Source organism: Engystomops pustulosus, chromosome 2, assembly GCF_040894005.1.
Source record: "Engystomops pustulosus chromosome 2, aEngPut4.maternal, whole genome shotgun sequence".
Classification (NCBI taxonomy): Eukaryota; Metazoa; Chordata; class Amphibia; order Anura; family Leptodactylidae; genus Engystomops; species Engystomops pustulosus.
This window is the reverse complement of record NC_092412.1, coordinates 20045267-20064374: the sequence shown is the minus strand read 5'-3', so window position 1 is coordinate 20064374 and position 19108 is coordinate 20045267. Positions and strand designations below refer to the sequence as shown.

At 49.6% G+C, this 19108-nt stretch overlaps 1 protein-coding gene across 1 annotated transcript in view; it reads right to left on the bottom strand.

Moving 5' to 3' along the window:
• Positions 1–2396: 2396 nt before the first annotated feature.
• The window catches only part of UVRAG (UV radiation resistance associated), a 41191-nt gene continuing 24479 nt past the window's right edge, over positions 2397–19108 (bottom strand). Inside the window, exons 13-15 of the mRNA XM_072133916.1 lie at positions 18134–18212; positions 5321–5412; positions 2397–3621 (exon numbers count right to left, since the gene is read on the bottom strand). Coding sequence (XP_071990017.1) covers positions 2943–3621; positions 5321–5412; positions 18134–18212 — 850 coding nt within the window. The 3' untranslated portion in view covers positions 2397–2942. The remainder of the gene's footprint in view (positions 3622–5320; positions 5413–18133; positions 18213–19108) is intronic.

Below are 19108 nucleotides of genomic sequence, written 5' to 3'. Positions count from 1 at the left end.
AGCCAATGACATAATAAATACCAGCAGAGGGAGGCGGGGCTTGTACGCAGAATGTCGTTTGCTTTACTGAATATTCATAGGAAAATAAACCCCGAATTATGAAATTGAGAATATTTTCCGATAACATAAATAATTCTGCCATATACATATTAATACTGTGCATAATGTCACCTCCTGGGGGAGGGGAGGGGGGGGGGTAACATACACCACCCAGTGACCCCCAGCACCTCCGGAATATACCATAGGGAACGTCCAACATGGCGACCGGCATTCCCTTGATAAGGTGCAGGTAAAACGAAGCAACTTTGCAAATATCATGGAATAAAACGCCCCAACCGTTTTGCAGCTGTGTGTTCCCATGGTTACAGACAACAAACAAAAAACCCTATGTAGTCACATTGGGAAGGCAGACTACGCCGTCACTAACTTACGAGCCAAAATACACAGGTAAGTATGTATCAAATTTTTTTTTTTTCTTTAAAAGGCAGGATAAGACTACCGGAGGTCAGTTTGTAGTCTGTTGCCATGGATATTTTGTCTCTTTGGCAAACAAAAAACAAAAAAAAACACCTGTAGAGTCGGATCCTGCAGTCCTGTACTTTTTGTAAACCTACCCCTATGAGCGTTGGCTACAAATCTGACAATGCTGGGTTTTGCTTTCTGGCCCGGTGACCGAGGAGACAAGGGTACGCAGCTCCTGTGAACAGATATCAGTCTCCATGGTTATGGACCATAAACAAAATCCTGTGCAGTCAGATCATGTAGTCACACTACGGCTTCTATCTGTCACTTTCTAGCAGGTACACATGGGCAAGTTAACAAAATAACAAGTATTAATCGATCCGACTACAGGAGACGAGTTTGTAGTCTGTTACCATGGATACTTTGGCTCCATGGCTACAGACTACAAAGAAAACCCGTGTAGTCTGATCCTGCAGTCCTGTACTTCGTGTATCCCATGTATGTTGGCTACGGTGAAATTTGACTTGCAGGTTGGTAGGTTTGGAAAAAGTCGAAGGACAGCAGGATCAGACTACAGTGCGTTTGTTTGTAGTCTGTAGCCAAGGAGACAAGTATCTGGTTCATAGGAGCTACAAACATTTCCCAAAGTATTACAGATGGGACTACGGTGCACACGGAGACGTACAAGTCTGCACTGAGGCTGTAAACACAAAACCGTTTAGGATTCATCATGATCGTTCGCAAACTTGCTTCGTTTCAGAAGAGCAGGCATTACAAATCGATAACGGGAAAGGCGGAGCTTAAAGGACATCTACCACCAGGATGAAGGACTGTATGCAAATGAGCCTGAGGGGCTCCAGGCTCCATTATCACCTATGGAGCCTGGAGCCCCTCAGGCTCATTTGCATACAGTCTTTTATCCTGGTGGTAGATGCCCTTCAAATTTAAAGGGGAACTTCCCCAAAAATTTTTAGTGAAAAAAATATATCAGGAAAAAACAAAGTCCTTCATATAGCTCTATCCACATGACAGAAGTGTTCCGGATTCTGAGTAGCGGCCATATTGGTCATCATCCACCTTTTTTTTGTTGGGGGGAGGGGGGAGATGCTAAAAAATGAAATGTTTACTAAAGTCACTATAATAATTCTTGATATGAATGTCTAGCTACATGCTAAATATGGAACAAATGAGGAAAAAAAACCCAAAAAAACAAGTCCTGGGGGAGGAGATTAAACCAATCAATAAAGATTGATTTAAAAATAATAATAATTAAAAAAATAATTTCCTCCTATGACGTGACAGCTCCAGTTGCGGCCACTGTTTTGGTTCCACCAGCCGTGTAGATGTAGCAGGGCTCAACTTAAAGGGGATGTTCACCTTCACAATCAGATTTTCCACTGCAGCCAAACTGTACCGTTCTGTGTACACAGCTCCTATGCAGACTTGTGTCTCCGTAACAACAGACTACAAACAAATCCTGTGCAATATTATCCTGCGGTTCTCAGTCACTGGCGAAAATATGCCGATAAAAACACAGTAAGGGATGGATGATTCCAACTACAAGAGCCGTCTGTAGTCTGTTACCATAGATACAGGTTTGTATAGGAGTTCTAAAAGCATAATGGGGGAATTTATTGTGCATTGGTGTATAATGAAGCCCCCAAAATGGCAAAATCAACTGACGTATAAGTGCAATATGACCTGCGAACGTTCGCGTGCTCTAGCAAGAGCGCAGACACGGGGCAGCGACGCCCTAAGCCGGCCCACTCCGCCACTAGCCACACCCCCAGAGAACTACTGTTCTGATGAATCTCCCCAAATAAATTTAAGTTGAGCCCAGAAGAAAGAGAACTTCTAGACCAGTCTACATAGGAATTGTTTGTAGTCTGATGACATGGATACACATAGGCCTGCAGTCGCTGTGTACACAAAACGGCGAGACAATTTTTTATTTTATTTTTTTTTGCTCAATTTTATCATTTTTGGACCACAAAATGTAAAAGAAATGATTGTGAAGACGTAACCAAATTGGTAGAACAAGAGGTCTTAAAGGGGTTGTCCAAAAGCTGAAAAACATAGCTGTTTTGTTTTTGTTTTTTTAAAAACAGCGCCACACCTGACCATGGCCTGTGCCGGTATTGCAGCTATATAAAGTTGAATAGAGCCGTATAATGGTATAATCCATGGTCGGGTGTGGCGCTGTTTTTGAAAAAAAAAAAAAAAAGCCATGTTTTTCACACTCCGGACAACCCCTTTAAATCATCAGTCCTGTCCATAGTCGGTGTCGAGTACTGCAGCTCAGCGCCAGTAACCTGAATCATAAACAGGAGCATAGAAACTTTTTTCAAAAATTTCTTCAGCCCCTTCTTCGGGAAATTAAAAAGAAAAAAAAAAATTTTCTAAAAATATTTTTGATGGAAACTGCGGCAAACAATAGAAATGTCCTGAAACAATTATGTGCAAAGAGGGCCGTGATCCGGCTACTTGTCCGAGCTCTTCCGTGGCCTTCGGAAACTTGACATGTTCTCATTCAATGCATAAATCCTACGGGAAAATTCCTCAAACTCCCCCAGGACCTGCTCGTCGCACTCCACCGCCACGGCGCGGTCCACGGGAATGCTGTGGAACGCTCCTAACTGATCCCCCGAGGTGAAGTCCGAGGCTTCGGTGCCGAGAATCTCCTCCGCTTGCTCTACGGCGCAGTGCAGGTCAGCGCTGAAGGAGGAGGGGTGCACCGCGCAGGGGACGCCCTCACCCATAAACTCCAAACTATCGTTCTGCAGGAAAGTCCCATTCACCGCGCAGGAGTCCGGGGAGCGCTCCGCCTGGCTGCGCCCGTGGCTATCCGTGGTGGTGGTCAGGCTGTCGCCATTCAGGCTCTCGCAAAAATCCTTGCGCCCATCGAGGCTCGTGTCCAGCGAGGAGGCGAAGTGCCCCTTGTCTGACGGCGTCGCAGGGATCAGTATCGCCAGGGGCTCTGCCTTGTAGCTCGATGGAGGGGTTCTGTATTGCAGCTTTTCGTTCTCCGAGCTGGCCCGCTTCCGGGGTCCTTTCTCAGGAGTCGGAGTCCGACTGGAAAATCCAACGTCCTGGCTGCCGAACGTGGAGCTGGCTGGTCTCTTTGGAACTGGGATTGCACTTGAAATTTTATGTCTATCACTGGTGGAGGAACAAATAACAATAAAAAAATATATATTATTCTTTAAATAGTGAGTGCAGCTCTGCAGTATAAGTACAGGATAAGTAATATGTATGTACACAGTGACTGCACCAGCAGCAGAATAGTGAGTGCAGCTCTGGAGGATAATACAGGATGTAACTCAGGATCAGTACAGGATAAGTAATGACATGTATGTACACAGTGACTGCACCAGCAGAATAGTGAGTGCAGCTCTGTAGTATAATACAGGATGTAACTCCGGATCAGTACAGGATAAGTAATGTCATGTATGTACACAGTGACTGCACCAGCAGCAGAATAGCGAGTGCAGCTCTGGGGTATAATACAGGATGTAACTCAGGATCAGTACAGGATAAGTAATGTCATGTATGTACACAGTGACTGCACCAGCAGCAGAATAGTGAGTGCAGCTCTGGAGTATAATACAGGATGCAGCTCAGGATCAGTATAGGATAAGTAATGTTATGTATGTACACAGTGACTGCACCAGCAGCAGAATAGTGAGTGCAGCTCTGGAGTATAATACAGGATGTAACTCAGGATCAGTACAGGATAAGTAATGTCATGTATGTACACAGTGACTGCACCAGCAGCAGAATAGTGAGTGCAGCTCTGGGGTACAATACAGGATGTAACTCAGGATCAGTACAGGATAAGTAATGCCATGTATGTACACAGTGACTGCACCAGCAGCAGAATAGTGAGTGCAGCTCTGGAGTATAATACAGGATGTAACTCAGGATCAGTACAGGATAAGTAATGCCATGTATGTACACAGTGACTGCACCAGCAGCAGAATAGTGAGTGCAGCTCTGGAGTATAATACAGGATGTAACTCAGGATCAGTACAGGATAAGTAATGTCATGTATGTACACAGTGACTGCACCAGCAGCAGAATAGTGAGTGCAGCTCTGGAGTATAATACAGGATGTAACTCAGGATCAGTACAGGATAAGTAATGCCATGTATGTACACAGTGACTGCACCAGCAGCAGAATAGTGAGTGCAGCTCTGGAGTATAATACAGGATGTAACTCAGGATCAGTACAGGATAAGTAATGTCATGTATGTACACAGTGACTGCACCAGCAGCAGAATAGTGAGTGCAGCTCTGGAGTATAATACAGGATGTAACTCAGGATCAGTACAGGATAAGTAATGCCATGTATGTACACAGTGACTGCACCAGCAGCAGAATAGTGAGTGCAGCTCTGGAGTATAATACAGGATGTAACTCAGGATCAGTACAGGATAAGTAATGTCATGTATGTACACAGTGACTGCACCAGCAGCAGAATAGTGAGTGCAGCTCTGGGGTATAATACAGGATAATGCAGTAACTCAGGATCAGTATGACCATGTAAACTGTCCTCACACTGCTGTGCTCTATGCTCTCTGCAGCCAGTGTTATGTATTGTTCCTGGAGAAATGTGTAATCAGACCTTTTGGTGTTGTTAGTAGCAGCAGAGCCATTCCCCTTTGGATGATAGCTGGAGTATTCACATAAAAGTCCACCAGTTTTTTAATCAGAGGGGCTCATTACACACCCCTCACGATCTTGAAGCTACAATCCCATATTTCACAGTCCTGCTGCTACTAAAAACATACACAAAAGGTTATTCCACATCTCTGCAGGGACAATACATAACACTGGCTTGGTAAACCTTGTCACTTACCATCTGACCATGAGGCCGAGCTCCAGGAACGTCTTCAGGTTAGGAAGGGTTTGCCGTAAATCCGGGGTCCCCATTGCATGCTGGTACCTTAGCTGTAAGAGAAGAGGAAGAATCGGAGCTTGTGACTTGCGCTTCTACTTTCCATGCATTTTACAGGAAATGTTTCATAGTACCTACAGTATTATGGGTGGGCACATGCCCTGGGGTGAAGGAGGCACCACCCGAGACTGGCATCATCTCTGTACATGTTTGCAGAGACATATCACGAAAAGTTAATGATCAGGATAGCAAGGGTTGTGAGGAGGAGACTTAAAACTACCAACATACCCCATTAAACTACCATCCCCCTCATGAAATGCCCTCTCGAAGATTCCCTATTGTGTGTGAAACCTCACCCGTTTACCTAAAAAATCCCCTCCAAAATCATGCAACAATGAGCAGAGAAGAGTCATATTTTACCAGAAATGAGTCACATTTAGAGCATTATTTTAAATCTCTATCTTCAGTTCTATAGCACCCAGAAACATGCTGCTGGTGTCATATTACAGATAACAATGTGGTTCTGTGATCTACAGAACCGGAAATACAGACAGGTAAAAAATAAAAGCACAAACTGGATCTTTATCTGCAGCAAACGTTTCCAACTAGGTCTTTAACAGCCTGTATCTCTGGTTCTATAGATTACAGAACCACAATCAAGATCTTGTCTGACAGAAGAGAATTTTACCTTTCATGTGATACTAGCAGCTGGTTTCTAGGTGCTACAGAAACAAAGATAAGGGCTTCTTCATGGACACTCTAAACTTGACTCATCTCAGGTTAATCTGACTCTTCTCTGCACATTGTCACATGACACTGGAGTAGATTCTTTATAGACAGACTATAAAAATTCATTTCATACCCTTTCCTGAGGATGTTGGAAGCTTAATATGGCCCCCTCAATCTTGCAATTAAAGGGGCGCATCCATGACTCAAAACTGCACTTTTTATTCCGATCAAAACTTCAGATTTTAAAAAGATTTTCTCGAAGGAAGGCAAGTCCACCACCTATTACTGTGAAGGCTTTCTAGTGCTCCCTGTTATCAGCCACCCCAGTGGTGGCACTTATGTCCCCTCAGGGCTCCCGTCCCTTTAAGTGTTGTTGCAGTGCTATCCTCTGTAACGTTGCGTCCCGTGATCCTGGCACGGGCTGAGGGCATCCATATGGAAGTGATAAAATGTTCTGCGGGATGAAACGTTTAGAGCTGGTGCTAAAATCACAGATTAGGAAATTATACGCGGGATATTCATAATAAAAGTGCGGCTTATACGGGGCTCCGCGCCACGGCCGGCCAATGAAAGATGGATGACGCCCCCGACTATAAATCGGCGCATAATCGTGACCTCCAAGGAAACGCTAATGAGTCATGTGGTCTATTCACATAGACCCTGGGCCCAGGAGCTCACAATCTAATCCAGGTCTTGTAGACGTTACCTAAGATCCTACATCTGTAATGCAAGAGAGAGAACCGGCAAGGAACAAGACCACTGCTGTAAAGATCTCTGCTTGCTCTGTGTGAATGGAAACACACAGGCTGATCCCCATATAGATTTATACCCCGTATGAAGCGCAGCTATACATTGCAGCTGTTGTCCCATATGTTTAGGACAGTGCGATGCTGCCACCTAGTGGTCAAATAGTTACAAAGATGGGAGACACTTTGCTATATTGTAACAGTTCGGAGGGCTGGCTCCTAGCAGAGACTTCACACAGGACCCCTAGCTAAGATCTCTGCACCCTCGGGGGGATCCATGCACCCGCAGAGGACGGCCGCCGTGTGATGAAGCGATGCCATGACCCGAGTCCAGGAGCCGCAGCCAAGGAATTCTCATTTCTAATATGTCGGGAAGTGAAGATAAATGGCTGCCGGCCGGGCTTGGCAGGACGTCCGCGCCGCACACAATGGATCTGTGAACAGACTGAAAATTGCCTGAGCCGTTCACTGACAAATGGTTCCCAGAGACACCAAAGCCGAGGAATTATCTCCGGAGCAGAAGGAACAGCCAGATATTTACTCTGGCGAGTACAAGCATACTAACAAGTCGTGTGTCGCCTCCATCTGCCCGAGGATCAGTGACCGTCCCCTTAAGACAGGGAGGCACAACTTTATCTTAGTCTGAGGGCCAGACAGACAGACGACCCAGGGTACTGCGGCCCCCAGACCAGGCAGACGACCCAGGGTACTGCGGCCCCCAGACCAGGCGGACACAGGGTACTGCGGCCCCCCAGACCAGGCGGACACAGGGTACTGCGGCCCCCCAGACCAGGCAGACTACCCAGGGTGTTACAGCCCCCAGACCAGGCAGACGACCCAGAGCACTGCGGCCCCCTAGACCAGAGAGACGACCCAGAGCACTGCAGCACCCCCAGACCAGACCAGATGACCCAGAGCACTGCAGCACCCCCAGACCAGACAGATGACCCAGAGCACTGCAGCACCCCCAGACCAGACAGATGACCCAGAGCACTGCAGCACCCCCAGACCAGACAGATGACCCAGAGCACTGCAGCACCCCCAGACCAGACAGATGACCCAGAGTACTGCGGCCCCCAGACCAGACAGATGACCCAGAGCACTGCAGCACCCCCAGACCAGAGAGACGACCCAGAGCACTGCAGCACCCCCAGACCAGACAGATGACCCAGAGCACTGCGGCCCCCTAGACCAGAGAGACGACCCAGAGTACTGCAGCACCCCCAGACCAGACAGATGACCCAGAGCACTGCGGCCCCCTAGACCAGAGAGACGACCCAGAGTACTGCAGCACCCCCAGACCAGACAGACAACCCAGAGTACTGCAGCACCCCCAGACCAGATAGATGACCCAGGGTACTGCAGCCCCCTAGACCAGAGAGACGACCCAGAGTACTGCAGCACCCCCAGACCAGACAGATGACCCAGAGCACTGCAGCACCCCCAGACCAGACAGATGACCCAGAGCACTGCAGCACCCCCAGACCAGACAGATGACCCAGAGCACTGCAGCACCCCCAGACCAGACAGATGACCCAGAGCACTGCGGCCCCCAGACCAGACAGATGACCCAGAGCACTGCAGCACCCCCAGACCAGACAGATGACCCAGAGCACTGCAGCACCCCCAGACCAGACAGATGACCCAGAGCACTGCAGCACCCCCAGACCAGACAGATGACCCAGAGCACTGCAGCACCCCCAGACCAGACAGATGACCCAGAGCACTGCAGCCCCCAGACCAGACAGACAACCCAGAGCACTGCAGCACCCCCAGACCAGAGAGACGACCCAGAGCACTGCAGCACCCCCAGACCAGACAGATGACCCAGAGCACTGCAGCCCCCAGACCAGACAGACAACCCAGAGCACTGCAGCACCCCCAGACCAGAGAGACGACCCAGAGTACTGCAGCCCCCTAGACCAGAGAGACGACCCAGAGCACTGCAGCACCCCCAGACCAGACAGATGACCCAGAGCACTGCAGCACCCCCAGACCAGATAGATGACCCAGAGCACTGCAGCCCCCAGACCAGACAGATGACCCAGAGCACTGCAGCACCCCCAGACCAGACAGATGACCCAGAGCACTGCAGCACCCCCAGACCAGACAGATGACCCAGAGCACTGCAGCCCCCTAGACCAGAGAGACGACCCAGAGCACTGCAGCCCCCTAGACCAGAGAGACGACCCAGAGCACTGCAGCACCCCCAGACCAGATAGATGACCCAGAGCACTGCAGCACCCTCAGACCAGACAGATGACCCAGAGCACTGCAGCACCCCCAGACCAGACAGATGACCCAGGGTACTGCGGGCCCCCAGACCAGACAGACAACCCAGAGCACTGCAGCACCCCCAGACCAGACAGATGACCCAGAGTACTGCGGCCCCCTAGGACCGGCAGACGATCCAGAGTACTGCGGCCCCCTAGGACAGGCAGACGATCCAGAGTACTGCGGCCCCCTAGGCCAGGCAGACGATCCAGAGTACTGCAGGCCCCCCAGACCAGGCAGGCGACCCAGAGTACTGCAGCACCCCCAGACCAGACAGATGACCCAGAGTACTGCGGCCCCCTAGGACCGGCAGACGATCCAGAGTACTGCGGCCCCCTAGGACAGGCAGACGATCCAGAGTACTGCGGCCCCCTAGGCCAGGCAGACGATCCAGAGTACTGCAGGCCCCCCAGACCAGGCAGGCGACCCAGAGTACTGCAGCACCCCCAGACCAGACAGATGACCCAGAGTACTGCGGCCCCCTAGGACCGGCAGACGATCCAGAGTACTGCGGCCCCCTAGGACAGGCAGACGATCCAGAGTACTGCGGCCCCCTAGGCCAGGCAGACGATCCAGAGCACTGCGGCCCCCTAGACCAGACAGACAACCCAGAGTACTGCAGCACCCCCAGACCAGACAGATGACCCAGAGTACTGCAGCACCCCCAGACCAGATAGATGACCCAGGGTACTGCAGCACCCCCAGACCAGACAGATGACCCAGAGTACTGCAGCACCCCCAGACCAGACAGATGACCCAGAGTACTGCGGCCCCCAGACCAGATAGATGACCCAGGGTACTGCAGCCCCCCCAGACCAGACAGATGACCCAGAGCACTGCGGCCCCCAGACCAGACAGATGACCCAGAGCACTGCAGCACCCCCAGACCAGACAGATGACCCAGAGCACTGCAGCACCCCCAGACCAGAGAGACGACCCAGAGTACTGCAGCCCCCTAGACCAGAGAGACGACCCAGAGCACTGCAGCACCCCCAGACCAGATAGATGACCCAGGGTACTGCAGCCCCCCCAGACCAGACAGATGACCCAGAGCACTGCAGCCCCCCAGACCAGACAGATGACCCAGAGCACTGCAGCACCCCCAGACCAGACAGATGACCCAGAGCACTGCAGCACCCCCAGACCAGACAGATGACCCAGAGCACTGCAGCACCCCCAGACCAGACAGATGACCCAGAGTACTGCAGCACCCCCAGACCAGACAGACGACCCAGAGCACTGCAGCACCCCCAGACTAGACAGATGACCCAGAGTACTGCAGCCCCCAGACCAGACAGATGACCCAGAGCACTGCAGCACCCCCAGACCAGACAGATGACCCAGAGTACTGCAGCACCCCCAGACAGATGACCCAGGGTACTGCGGGCCCCCAGACCAGACAGACAACCCAGAGCACTGCAGCACCCCCAGACCAGACAGATGACCCAGAGTACTGCGGCCCCCTAGGACAGGCAGACGATCCAGAGTACTGCGGCCCCCTAGGCCAGGCAGACGACCCAGAGTACTGCAGCACCCCCAGACCAGACAGATGACCCAGAGTACTGCGGCCCCCAGACCAGACAGATGACCCAGGGTACTGCGGCCCCCAGACCAGGCAGATGACCCAGTGTACTGCGGCCCCCAGACCAGGCAGATGACCCAGGGTACTGCGGCCCCCAGACCAGGCAGATGACCCAGAGTACTGCGGGCCCCCAGACCAGACAGATGACCCAGGGTACTGCGGCCCCCAGACCAGACAGATGACCCAGGGTACTGCGGCCCCCAGACCAGACAGATGACCCAGAGTACTGCAGCACCCAGACCAGACAGATGACCCAGGGTACTGCAGCACCCCCAGACCAGACAGATGACCCAGGGTACTGCAGCACCCTCAGACCAGACAGATGACCCAGAGCACTGCAGCACCCCCAGACCAGACAGATGACCCAGAGCACTGCAGCACCCCCAGACCAGACAGATGACCCAGAGCACTGCAGCCCCCTAGACCAGACAGATGACCCAGAGTACTGCAGCACCCCCAGACCAGATAGATGACCCAGGGTACTGCAGCACCCCCAGACCAGACAGATGACCCAGGGTACTGCGGGCCCCCAGACCAGACAGACAACCCAGAGCACTGCAGCACCCCCAGACCAGACAGATGACCCAGAGTACTGCGGCACCCCCAGACCAGACAGATGACCCAGAGTACTGCGGCACCCCCAGACCAAACAGATGACCCAGGGTACTGCAGCACCCCCAGACCAGGCAGACGATCCAGAGTACTGCGGCCCCCTAGACCAGACAGACGATCCAGAGTACTGCAGGCCCCCCAGACCAGACAGATGACCCAGAGTACTGCAGCACCCCCAGACCAGACAGATGACCCAGAGTACTGCAGCACCCCCAGACCAGACAGACAACCCAGAGCACTGCAGCACCCCCAGACCAGACAGATGACCCAGAGCACTGCAGCACCCCCAGACCAGACAGACAACCCAGAGCACTGCAGCACCCCCAGACCAGACAGATGACCCAGGGTACTGCAGCACCCCCAGACCAGACAGATGACCCAGGGTACTGCGGGCCCCCAGACCAGACAGACAACCCAGAGCACTGCAGCACCCCCAGACTAGACAGATGACCCAGAGTACTGTGGCACCCCCAGACCAGACAGATGACCCAGGGTACTGCGGCCCCCAGACCAGACAGACAACCCAGAGCACTGCAGCACCCCCAGACTAGACAGATGACCCAGAGTACTGCGGCACCCCCAGACCAGGCAGATGACCCAGAGTACTGCGGCCCCCTAGGACAGGCAGACGATCCAGAGTACTGCGGCCCCCTAGGCCAGGCAGACGATCCAGAGTACTGCAGGCCCCCCAGACCAGGCAGGCGACCCAGAGTACTGCGGCCCCCTAGGACAGGCAGACGACCCAGAGCACTGCGGCCCCCTAGACCAGACAGATGACCCAGAGTACTGCAGCACCCCCAGACCAGACAGATGACCCAGAGCACTGCAGCACCCCCAGACCAGACAGATGACCCAGAGTACTGCAGCACCCCCAGACCAGACAGACAACCCAGAGCACTGCAGCACCCCCAGACCAGACAGATGACCCAGAGCACTGCAGCACCCCCAGACCAGACAGACAACCCAGAGCACTGCAGCACCCCCAGACCAGACAGATGACCCAGAGCACTGCAGCACCCCCAGACCAGACAGACAACCCAGAGCACTGCAGCACCCCCAGACCAGACAGATGACCCAGAGTACTGCAGCACCCCCAGACCAGACAGATGACCCAGAGTACTGCAGCCCCCTAGGACAGGCAGACGATCCAGAGTACTGCGGCCCCCTAGGCCAGGCAGACGATCCAGAGTACTGCGGCCCCCTAGGCCAGGCAGACGATCCAGAGTACTGCAGGCCCCCCAGACCAGGCAGGCGACCCAGAGTACTGCGGCCCCCTAGACCAGACAGATGACCCAGAGTACTGCGGCCCCCTAGGGTACTACAGCGCCCAAACCAGAGAGACAACCCAGGGTACTGTGGCCCCCTAAACCAGACAGACAACCTCTTACGTGACCTCTATTGTTTTTTTTACCCCTTAACCCATATATTGGAGTCTGGACTTCCCTGCAGGGGTATTACTAGAACACTACAGGTGGTCCTAGTGTAGACAACAACCGGCCTATAGGTGACATAACTGCGGTGGAACCTCCCACCACACACCAATAGCTGAATTCTCAGCTTCCAGTTGCTACCACTAGAGGGGGCTAAAGGGTCAGCTGTGTACAGAAGGCTCCTTACGAACCCAATTGATAGTGAAACTAAATAAATAAAACAAGTAGTAAAATTACTAGTAAATAATATTCATCCAAGTGCAAATTTACAACGAAATGACATGAGTAGGAGTCCTTGGAATTTTTCTTTTAAGGTAAAATTTTGAAGTTTTAAGTAATGTAAACCAGGAAGCCTCTGAAGGATACACTAGACAGATGATCGGTCCTGAGACTATTACAGTAAGTAGAAGCGGTGTACACTTGCCAGGAATATATTGTCCTGCCGGGAGGGGATAAGATCCGCGATGGAATTTATATGGTGCATTAGGGTGCGCAGATCGCCGTTTACGAGACATCTCGGGGATGACATGTGAGGCGCTGCCAGCGTTTAAGGGAGAACTTCTGCTTTACTGCCGGCTTTTAACTACAAATAGTTCCCATCTTAGAGCTAATAAAACCGTCTCTTTGGATGACACGAGGATGAGACGAGCATTAGCCCGTCACATGTAATACCGCGCCGTCACATTGGATCTGCTGGAAGTTTGATCAAAACCACCGCGACGAGACGCCTCCTCCCCGAGGCCAGACATGTGCGGGGCACTGGGGGAGCCCATCCCATCACAAGGCAGACACTAAATTACTGAGACATCACACGTGATTATGGAAAGGGAATCCGTCGTTTCCTCTATAGTGTATCTAACCCTCCTATACACTCTCCATACATCCCTAGTCCAGAGGGTGTACATGAGGAGTGACTCTATATGTATATTCTGTAGGTCTCGGAGCGGGAGACCGGCTGCTATGAGGTCTCCCGTACACTGCACCCAGAAAGTCTCACTCCATATAGGACATCATAAAGGAGCACTGACCCGTACATATAGGAATAAAGCACTTGGGGTGAGATAATAACTTACTATTCGCTGCAGCAGCCTCTGTATGTGCTTTTGCTTTCTCTCACTCAGAAGCATCAGCGGGGTCATGTAGCAGATTACAGAGAAGTACTGGCCTGTACCGATGGGGATAAAGCTCTTCGGGCAAGATAAGAACCTAAGAAATCTTTGTCTGAACATTTTCCTCTTCTATAATAGGAAGTTTCTATCTCACCCTAGGTGCTTTATCCCCCCCCATCAGTACAGGTCCGTTCTTTCCTGTAATGCCCTATATGATCCTGCTGATCCTTTGGGGTGAGAGAGACAGACAGGGGCTTCCGGGGTAAGACCTACCTCATGTGCTTTATCCCCACAAATACAGGTCGGTGCCTTTATGATCCTGTCCCGATGGGAAAAAAGAACTTGGGGATGAGAAAGAAACTTACTAATACCTCCAGCGTCCTCCCCCTGTGCCTCTCCTCTCACACCCAGTCAGCAGTGTAATAAAGCACATTATAAGTACTGTCATGTACTGATGGGGGGAAAAAAAAGCACTTGAGGCGATATAGAAAACTTACCAAAACCTCTCACACCCAGAAGAGTCAGCAGGGTCATATATATAGAAGAAGTCACATTATAGAGAAGTATTGTCATGTACTGATGGGTATAAAAGCACTTGGGGTGAGATAGAAACTTACTATTTACTCCAGCAGCCTCCATCTGTACCTTTATCTCCTCTTTTGTCGCTCAGCAGCATCAAACAGGACATTATAGAGAAGTACTGGCCCCGTTTTATGGGAATAAAGCACTTGGGGCGAGATAGAACCCTACTAAAACCTCCATTAGCCTCTGTCTGTACTTGTGTACTCAGCTCCTTGCCAACTGCTCTCCTTCCCTTCTCCACATGGTTTCCTCATACCCCAGGAGTCTCGCCTATCGTGCTCTAGCTAATTGAGAAAGGATCCTTTTTTTAAAGGGGTTGCCCATTTCATAAATAGTCAAAATGACACATTGAGCACGTGGAAATAACGGCGCAGTCTCTTCCACCTTAGTGGCTCAGGAAAAGCAAAAAGTTAGGACTTGACCTCTCTTTTTCCTACATTCCGACTTGTTTTGCTGCGAAAATCCAAGAATCCTGTGCGCTCCAGACTTTATTACTTACACGTGTGCGGAGCAGACGCTGCACTTTACAGCTCAGCGACTTCTCCCGCTACAGGTTCTGGGCTTCATTTTTCATCAGGGAGAGATAGAAATTGAAGGTTCTTAAAGAAAAGGGAAACCCAGGCCAAGATAACTCCGAGCTTCACCGCCTCCCCGGCACGTAAAACACAGGCGGCCAAGACCGGGGGCGTATCCAAGTACAGCGCAGGGGAAACGGGGAGCGGAATAACGTAACGGTTACATACGGTGTTCCATGTTCTATGGCTACGAGGGCACTGCCACCCTCAGCCACAGGACACCTGGTTACAAAGATCTCCTTGACCCATCCCATTATCCCCAAAATTTTCACCCTGCCCCGAGGTGGAAATGTCCATGAGAGAAACAAAGGGGACAAACTGAGCAGCCACTTCTCCAAGCGATGACTTTTCTGCCTTCATTATAAGTTTTTTTCCAGCCGATTCCTTCCATCTCCAACCAGCTAGCTTCCCCCCCCCCCAAGAATTTTTCTGGGTTCTTTTGCCGTAGTAGGAAGTAACTTCTCCTCCAAGTGAAAGTTCTGCTGCAGCTTTTATTTAGGGAGGGTTTTCTTGCAAGGATACAGCAGATCCCCCGCTTCTCCATCAGAAGTTTTGGGGGGGGGTTATTCAGTACATGAAGGAAGTGGATAACTTTTCCAAGTGAAAGTTCTGCTGCAGCTTCTGTTATAGGTAAGTTTTCTTGCAGACGCTTCCATCTCATGGCTACATTTATTTCCATTACAAGTTTTGTGTTTTTTGTTTTTGTTTTGCTGTGATTTCAGTCGTTTCTTCTCCTACAAGTGAAGGTTCTGCTGCTGCTTTTATTATAGGAGGGTTCTCCTGCAGCAGTTTCCTTCCATCTCCAACAACGAGGATGTAGCTTCCTGCTTCTCCATAACAAGTTCTTTCCTTCCATGACGGAAGTCGCCAACTTCTCCGACTCAATCATTGAGTCTTTTCTGCTGCAACAATCCTCACACATACAAGTAACCAAGTTCTTCTACCACCCAAAGTCGTTGGGTTCTCCGATTTCTTCCTACTCCTCTACCCCAAAATTGTGACTTCTTGCCATTTTTTTCCCCCTACTACAGTTTTTCGGGTACGTTAACGCTGTGCAAAGTAGAAGTAGCTAAATTCTCAAAGTTAGGCTGCATTCACACACATGTATGGGGGACGTATATACGGCCAACTTATATGCGGCCAAAAATACGTCCCCCATACACTTCTATGGGCTCACGGCCCTGTACGGGAGCGGTACGGTGCAGCACACGTGCGGCACCGTACCGCTCCGTAGCCCGGGAAAAGATAGGACATGTCCGATCTTTCCCCGTATTACTGCGCCGCGGCCATATATCGCTATGATGAGGGGCGGCACTCACCTCCTCCTCCTCTCCCCGCGCTGCCGTGTGCCTGCTGTGCTACGGCGCGGCGGGCTCACGGCAGTGTGAATGTAGCCTAACAATGTTGTACTTTTGTAGTTGTCCAGTCTCTAATACAGGATGTTGCTTACTTTACCCAATGCTCAGGTTGTTGCCGTTTCCTCAATTCCATCAACAAAGTAGCCAAAAATTTTCCACTTCCCAAGTTTTGGCTACTGCCTCCGTGTCCCACGTGAAGGCAATAACTTCTACTTCAACCAATCACTCAGTAGTTTATTTGGCCTAGTAACCGCATTGGTGCTGCCAATGCTGGGGAATATGTTTCGGCACGGACCAGATGATATTATATATTATGACCTTACACTTGTATATGTTCATGCCGAAAACTCATTTGCTTGTATAGAAATATGCTCTCATCTTTGGAGATCATCTGAGGGACCTGCGAGTCCCGCGATTTATTTGTAACCCTTTCCTCAATAAAGAATTTAAAGAAACGGTGGCTCAGTGGTTAGCATTACAGCCTTGCAGTGCTGGGGACCTGGGATCAAATCTCATCCAGGACAACATCTGCAAAGAGTTTATATGTTCTCTCTGTGTTTGTGTGGGTTTCCTCCGGGTCCTCTGGTTTCCTCCCACACTCCAAAACATACTGGTAGGTTGATTAGATTGTGAGCCCAATTGGGGATTTGGCAAACTTTGTGCAGCGCTGCGTAATCTGTGTGCGCTATATCAATAAAGGAATTATTATTATTATTATTATTATTAAACCTGAATAGTGTTTGGAGCTGCCAATAACTTGTCCGATGACCACCACGTGAGCCACGCTTGTCCTCACACCTCCCATTTCTCAGTAACCTGGTCACAAAGATTATTACACTCAAGTTGTCTCTAAATCTTCATTACTTTTCCTTCAGACCCAATTTTCGTGAAAAAACAGCAGCCAACTTCCCATCCGACAGATACCAAGTTATTGCTGCTGCTCCTACTCCTCACAGTGTAAAAGTAACTCGCTTCTGTATTTTGGTCTCTAACTTCTATCACTCCCTAAATTTTCAAAATTCTCTTTCGAGCCTCTAAATGGGTCTCATCTCAGATAAAAAGTGACTCTTCTCAGCTCCTTTCCACACAACAGGTAGTTTAGTGATGTAAAGCTGGTGACAGGTTCTACCGGAGAGTAGGATAAGCCTCCAGCTGCTGCTCTGGTGAACTGAGGTCAGGAGACAATTACATCCCTGGATCCTCCGGGTTCATGGGAAGGTTACCCCTGGGGGTCCGCCGCGGAGGCGCTCTACAGGTGCACAGATCCCATTACCTCTCCAGTGAACGGCCTGACACGGGATTTTAATTTCCGTTTTTCCACCACTAATTGTCAGAGTATCGTATAGTGTCAGGACAAACACATTGAAACGCAGCCGCCGCTCTGTGAAAGCGCTCAGGTTAAATCTGTTGTCATTAATGGAGGCGAGACAATTGGGATGAGGTGATAGAGGATGAAAGGTGAAAGGATTATAAATAAATGATAAATTATCCTTCAGTGTCGGAATTAACCTTTACCCTTCTGTAATAATAGATCTGATCTAAGAGAACACGTCTGATCTGATACAAACAGTAGACAACTAAGATTTCTTATGAGCTGCCGCCACCACTAGGGGGAGCGTCATTATATAACTGTATACAGAGGGCCCATCAGCCCCACCTAGGGGTGAATAAATCTCTATAAAACCTAAAAGGAGCATCAACCACAATCAAATATAGCATGAAAATAAAAAAAAATATATAATATATATTGGAAAAGAAAGCTACTGGAGTCACAGACCTGAGCTATGTTCTTGTTAAGAAGATAAACTCCGTAATCAAACTGAAGCTTTTCACCCCCTTTTGGATACATAGGAAACCTGCAAGAGAGAGTAAAATAGTCGTTACCATCAATTACACAGCATGCAGTAGTATAGTAATTATATTCCTGTACATAGGGGGCAGTATTATAGTAGTTATATTCTTGTACATGGGGGCAGTATTATAGTAGTTATATTCTTGTACATAGGGGGCAGTATTATAGTAGTTATATTCTTGTACATAGGGGGCAGTATTATAGTAGTTATATTCTTGTACATAGGGGGCAGTATTATAGTAGTTATATTCTTGTACATAGGGGCAGTATTATAGTAGTTATATTCCTGTACACAGGGGGCAGTATTATAGTAGTTATATTCTTGTACATAGGGGCAGTATTATAGTAGTTATATTCTTGTACATAGGGGGCAGTATTATAGTAGTTATATTCTTGTACATAGGGGCAGTATTATAGTAGTTATATTCTTGTACATAGGGGGCAGTATTATAGTAGTTATATTCTTGTACATAGGGAGCAGTATTATAGTAATTATATTCTTGTACATAGGGGGCAGTATTATAGTAGTTATATTCTTGTACATAGGGGGCAGTATTATAGTAGTTATATTCTTGTACATAGGGGACAGTATTATAGTAGTTATATTCTTGTACATAGGGGGCAGTATTATAGTAGTTATATTCTTGTACATAGGGAGCAGTATTATAGTAATTATATTCTTGTACATAGGGGGCAGTATTATAGTAGTTATATTCCTGTACATAGAGGGCAGTATTATAGTAGTTATATTCTTGTACATAGGGGGCAGTATTATAGTAGTTATATTCTTGTACATAGGGGGCAGTATTATAGTAGTTATATCCTTGTACATAGGGGGCAGTATTATAGTAGTTATATTCTTGTACATAGGGGGCAGTGTTATAGTAGTGATATTCTTGT